Source organism: Myotis daubentonii, chromosome 3 (genome assembly GCF_963259705.1).
Source record: "Myotis daubentonii chromosome 3, mMyoDau2.1, whole genome shotgun sequence".
NCBI lineage: Eukaryota > Metazoa > Chordata > Mammalia > Chiroptera > Vespertilionidae > Myotis > Myotis daubentonii.
Genome location: NC_081842.1, coordinates 52,055,060 through 52,060,931, shown reverse-complemented (window position 1 = coordinate 52,060,931; position 5,872 = coordinate 52,055,060). Strand labels below are relative to the sequence as shown.

General features: G+C 54.4%; 1 protein-coding gene across 1 annotated transcript; it reads right to left on the bottom strand.

Annotated features, from left to right (window-relative positions):
• Positions 1–3,209: 3,209 nt before the first annotated feature.
• On the bottom strand, positions 3,210–5,717 carry HES1 (hes family bHLH transcription factor 1). Its single transcript, XM_059687423.1, has 4 exons — positions 5,374–5,717; positions 5,143–5,238; positions 4,815–4,902; positions 3,210–4,134 (listed from the first exon to the last, which is right to left on the bottom strand). Exons 1-4 carry the CDS (start codon positions 5,479–5,481, stop codon positions 3,584–3,586), a joined length of 843 nt encoding a protein of 280 aa, XP_059543406.1. The 5' UTR covers positions 5,482–5,717; the 3' UTR covers positions 3,210–3,583.
• Between the last annotated feature and the right edge of the window lie 155 nt (positions 5,718–5,872).

Sequence of the window (5,872 nt, the reverse complement as noted above, 5' to 3'; positions counted from 1 at the left end):
GGGAGAACTGGAAAAACACTGGCAGGCGGCCCCACCCCCAGGCCCCGGCGGGCCGGGCGGCCGCGTTTCTGCGGCGAAGGCCTGCTGCTTGGGAGGCGCTGGGGCCCGGGGCGGGGGAAGCGGGGGAGGCGGCCGGGCGCGGGCGGCTGCCTGCCTGTCAGCGGGAGCGGGCGCGGGCTCGTGTGTCAGCGGCTCCCTCCTCCCTCCCCCGCCGCCGCCCGCCCGCCCGCCCGCCCGCCGGGCCTCCCGGCCTCCCGCCGCCGCCGCCGCCCGCTCCCCCCGCGGCCTGGCAGGCTGCCGGCTGCACAGGCGGGGGTTCGCGCCGTTCTCACGACCTCTCAGGTTGCCTGAGCTCATCTGGGAGCTATTCATTTCCTGCCAGAAAGCAGCCGGGCCTGCTAAGCAAACCACCTTGGCCGCAGGGCCGCCGGGGCTGGCCCGGTGTGGCCGCCCTGGCCTGCTCCCGCCCGGCCGCGGGCCCCGGCCGCCTCCCTGGAACCCCCTGCCGCCCCGGCGGGCGGGCGGGCGGGCGCGCGGCGGGGGCAGCTCGGCCGCCCATCTGGTTGCACTTAGGAGCCGGGGAGGAAGCTAGCAGCGAGTAGTTACCGGCCAAGGGGTGTGGGAAAAGTTAATTGACTTTAATGACAGGTTTCCCGGGACGGCGGTGACGCCGAGGGGGTCCAGTTTAACCCCTGGGTCCCCACTCCAGAAACACGTGGGGTGGAAGGGGGAGCGAGAGGGTGCGCATCGCCGAGTCGCGCTTAGTCACCATTTAGGGGAGGCTCCTTTCTTGACCTGGAGAGACCCCCCCCCCCTTCCAGTTCAGGGGCTTTCCCGCTCCCGGTGCCAGGGTCCGAGAGGGCCGGGCCCGGGAGGGTCTCCAGAGAGAGGCCAATGCGGGGGGCCCAGGCCCGTGGCCCGCATCCCTACCTGGAGCTGGGGGCTGTGCCTTATCTCCTGGAGCCATCAGCGCCGCCGGGGGCGGGAGGAGGGCTGCTGGGGGTGCCCCAAGGCGGTGTAAGTAGGCAAGCCCGAGGGATCCTGGTGAGGGTGGGGCAAGACTGAAGTGGTCTTTGAAGCTTCGCCTCCCCGCACTGATTGCTCCAGAATCAGCCTGGGCGCAGGACGGCGCAAAGTCTTAGGAATAAACCTACTCACGTTACGGGTGTAGAATTGTCCCGGAGAAGGGAAGTGACTCGTGCAAAGTGACACAGTGAGTTTAGTAGCAGAACGGGCATCGGAGCCCAGGGTCTCCCCTTGTCCATACTGTACAGAAACAAATGCCTCATCTAGTAATCTAAACCCATATTTCAGGGGAAAATACCACTTTTATTTTCAAGTGAACAAACGTTTACTTCTTTTAAAAAAATTATTACTACCCTCCCCAAGATACCTATGTACTGTTGATATTAATAAAAATTCACCTTTCCCCCCGTTGTTTCCCTTTAGCACAGGGAAAGACAGAGACTTAGTTTAAAGTTGGTGTAGAGATTGCAGGGGAGGGGAAGGGAGGGAGGAGACAATGTAGAATTTTTAAAAACACAAATGTACTTTTATAAAAATGGGACTGATGTCTCCATTGTTCCTGCCAGGACAGTTAAGGACTTCTAGTGGGGCCAGAAGACAAGTTTACCTAATGAAGTATTGGAGCTTGGGTTGGGAGTCTTGATAGAGCAATTATTATTATGTTTGTGTTTAAACAAGAGGGAAATCTTGGAAATTTATGATGAAGAAGGGTGTGTGTGTGTGTACTAGTATTTATTTGGGCGTAGGGTGTATTGGGCCCTTTTCACATACACGAAATGAAGCAAGTAGAAGCCAAATTTTTAAAAGTATCTTTTAAATCTCTTCCTCTGAGTCTGAAGTTGGATAGGAGGTATCTGAATAGGAAACGAACCGCTGTCTGCTAGATCATCCCTTTGATAGAGCTGCTGCTCTCCACACTGGCCTGTGGGAAAGGCCAGAGAAGGCAGGGGAGGAGGTAAAGCTTTTGAAACAAGACAGAAAATCGTTGGTTTTATCTTTGTTAGGAAGGCTTCAAAGATTGATCTCTCCCGCCTCATCCTTCTCCTCCCAGAAGCCCTTCTAAAGGAAGGGCGGGGGAAGGGGGCGGGTGGTGGTGAGAGGAGGCTGGCGGGAGGGGCCTGGCCAGGAGCAGGACTGGCCTGCAGTGCGGGAGGAGGGCGCGCCCGCCAGACCCACAGCGCCGCTGATGTGTCTGGTCTCGTAGGGCTCGTGGTTTTCATTTCCCCAACACCTGGATGCAGTCAAACACCTGGCCAAATCTGACAAAATCTGACAAGCCTTTGTGATGGGATTTGGAAGAAATTCCCTGCAGATCCTGGCACAGTTTAAAGCTGTCCGCTTTGAGTTAGGACTTGTTAAGGAGGGTTATGTGAGCTGAAACCCGAGACAAGCCTTTTGCTCCTATCTGGAGCCCAGATCTTGCCTGGAAATGGGGCATGACCAAGCGAAGGGGTCGCTTGCTGTTTGTATTAAAAGGGGGAAGATGGCCTGTGTGCCTGCCAGCTCGGCCCCCACATGCTTTCTCTATTAGAGCCAAGCACAGAAACTTATCAAAAACATATGTCTGGTGTTAATCATCTGGACTTGGGCTCCACATGGGAGTCTAACTAGCTGTCCCTTGGCAGAAGGAATCTGTTGACCTTCTCAGCTTGCTTGAAGAGGGTGCAGAGAGGCATTTCAAACTTTTGGATGCTGGTGCGAGGGAATGTCTAGCTGAACCTAAGGGCTGACTAATTAAAGGAAGACTTCCAACTCTTGAAGGTTGGAGGCTGCACTGGTTAAGAGTTTTTACTTTGAATGTTGGTAAGCTACCCCAGGGGGGAAGGGCTGCAGGAGCCTCCCTTAAAGTGACCCAGGCAATGGTACTAGATCCATTAACTTCATGAATTCAGTCCTGTTCAACCTTTCTCAGAAGGAGCAGGTACCCTGAATGGCCTAGCCAACTATAACTAACTGTTTGAAATTCTTTAAGGAATTTATCACAAATTGATCAGAGAAGCCATATTGCATAGGTTCTTGCAAATTAAATGGAATATAGTTCATGGTGAAAGGTTTGATGGATTTTTAAAAATGTTCTTTGAATAACAACAGAGCCAGTTCCTGAATTCTCAGATTACATGTAATTCAAATTCTGCCAAGTGCCTTTATTTTTTTACATATTCTGAATAATCAGCTCTAAGACATAAAAGCCTTCACTTTTTTCTTTTATTATATTTTCTCAAATAAACTTCCCAAAAGGAAGATATTTTAAGAGCATTTTCAAACATCTTTGGCATCACATAAAAAAGAAATCTCGTGTAAAAAACGAAATGTCATCTGAACTTTTATAATACAAAGGCGCAATCCAATATGAACATATAAAATATATACAAATATAGTGCATGGTCAGTCACTTAATACAGCTCTCTACAAAAAAAAGTAACTTTTTAGAAATTAAAAAAACAAAGTAACCACTTAATCACAAAAGTTCTCTTCTTTCCCAGCATCCAAGTTCCTGTTTAGTGTCCCGAGAGAAGAGAGAGAGGTTGAGTTTGAGGGGAGGGGTGGCCTGAGCCCCTCAGTTCCGCCAGGGCCTCCACATGGAGTCGGCCGTGAGCGAAGGTCCGCTGGAAGGCGACACTGCATTGGGTCCCACGGTGGTCCCGCTGTTGCTGGTGTAAACTGGGATGACGGGGCCACTGTGAGCAAAGGCCCCGTTGGGGATGAGGAAGGCGAACTGGCCGTCTGGAGCCGGCACCACCTGGAAGCCACCGAACACCTTAGCTGCCTCTCCGGCCGGGCTGCCCAGCTTGCAGGGCGCGCCGCCGGGAGGGGGCGCCGCGCCCCCGGGGATGGGCACCAGTGGCGGCGGCGGCGCGAATGGCGCGTGCTGCGGCCCGCCGGGTCCTGGTGGGGGTGGGGGCGGCGCCTGCAAGACCGGGTGCGGCTGCCCGGGGTAGGTCATGGCGTTGATCTGGGTCATGCAGTTGGCCAGGTGGCCGAGCAGCCGGGTGCGCACCTCGGTGTTAACGCCCTCGCACGTGGACAGGAAGCGGGTCACCTCGTTCATGCACTCGCTGAAACCCGCGCGGTACTTCCCCAGCACGCTCGGGTCTGTGCTTAGCGCGGCTGCAGACCAGAAGGAGACAGACAGGTCACCGTAAGGCCCTGGCCCCGAGGCCACCGCCTCCGCCCTGGGAGGTCCCCGCGGCTTGCCTTCCTGACCACTGGGCCCGCAGAACTGCCTCCAGTCAGGGTGGGTGGGTTTAGTAAAACCATCCACTTCTCCACACTAGCTTGGCGACTTAAGCCAAGACGCTCCTTCTCTCCATTCTTAATCACTGGATTTAAACCGATCTCGGCCCTAGATCTTACCCCCCCCCCCCCCACCACCCACACACACACACACACACAGCGCGTGCGATGTGACCTTGGGTAATGCCCTTCCCGGCCATCCGAACCTCATTTCCCCTTCTATAATGGGGGAGGAGGGACTGCTAAAGCACAAGACCTCCAGGCTCTACGCAGCTCAAAACGCCACAGTTCTAAGCCCTTTGGCCCCCACCCGCTTTCCCCGCTGCCAAGCCGCCCGCCGCCCTCGCCGCTGCAACCACTCTCCCTCCCTTTCCGGAACAGTAACAACTTGGAGTTGTGGCTATAAATAAGCCCCAGACCGTGGGAACGTAAGAGTGAGCCAAGGCAGTAAAATGTAGCTGAATGCCTCTCACAACCACGGGCGGAAGTCTGGAAGAAATCACCGCCCGGTGAGAGGGACGCCCGCAGAGGGGGATGCGGCAAGCCGCCCTCACCCGTCATCTGTGCCCGCTGCAGGTTCCGGAGGTGCTTCACTGTCATTTCCAGAATGTCTGCTTTCTCCAGTTTGGAATGCCGCGAACTCTGCACAGAAGAGGAGGCAAGGAAGGCAAGTGAGACCCCCGCCGGCAGCCTCGGAGTGCTGGGGGTCCCTCCCATGGCGCCGACCTCCCCAGACCCCCACTGAAGGGGACCGGCCCTCCCGCCTCAAAGAACGCAATGCTGGCGGGGAAGATCCGCCGGTGAGAAGATTTCATTCTTACGTAGTACCCGAGAAATAGTATTTCATTTATTAAAGCTAAAAAAGCAGCATTATCCACTTACATCTTTCTTAAGAGCATCCAAAATCAGTGTTTTCAGCTGGCTCAGACTTTCATTTATTCTTGCTCTTCGTCTTTTCTCCATAATAGGCTTTGATGACTGTAAAGAAATAAAAAGTCCTTAGTTCCCATGGGATCTGCCATTTCACCAAGGGAGTTTTAAGGGATAAAAGACCCCCCGCCCACCCCAGCTTAATTTCTTGGGGCTTCAGAGAGATACAGGTACTGCCCTTACCTTTCTGTGTTCAGATGCTGTCTTTGGTTTATCCGGTGTCGTGTTGACACTGGCTGGAGTAGCAGCCACCGGGGACGAGGAATTTTTCTCCATTATATCAGCTGGCATTTTCTGTTGTTGTTTTTTTTAAATCCCTAGAGAATTTTATTTTTGGAGTCCTTCACACACACACGAAAAAACTGTTTTATGTCCCTTTTATTCGAGACGTTCACAAAACTACTGAGCAAGTGCTGAGCGTTTATTATAATATCTTATGGCTACTTGGTGATCGGTAGCGCTATTCCAGGACCAAGGAGAGAGGTAGATAGGGGATTCCGCTGTTATCAGCACGGGCTCCGGATCCTGTGTGATCCCCAGGCCCTGGCGGCCTCTATATATATCTGGGACTGCACGCGAACGGCTCGTGTGAAACTTCCCAAACTTTCTTTCCCACAGTAACTTTCAGCCAATGGGAGGAGGAGACACGCGGCACCGCTCGTGGACCGCGCCCCCCCATTGG

Excerpts from the sequence above, each read along its gene's own strand:
- HES1 (XM_059687423.1), bottom strand. The coding sequence starts at position 5,481 with ATGCCAGCTGATATAATGGAGAAAAATTCCTCGTCCCCGGTGGCTGCT. Across the intron at positions 5,239-5,373 it reads CAGCATCTGAACACAGAAAG|TCATCAAAGCCTATTATGGA; the intron begins GTAAGGGCAGTA and ends ATTTCTTTACAG. Across the intron at positions 4,135-4,814 it reads GCAGCGGGCACAGATGACGG|CCGCGCTAAGCACAGACCCG; the intron begins GTGAGGGCGGCT and ends TCTGGTCTGCAG.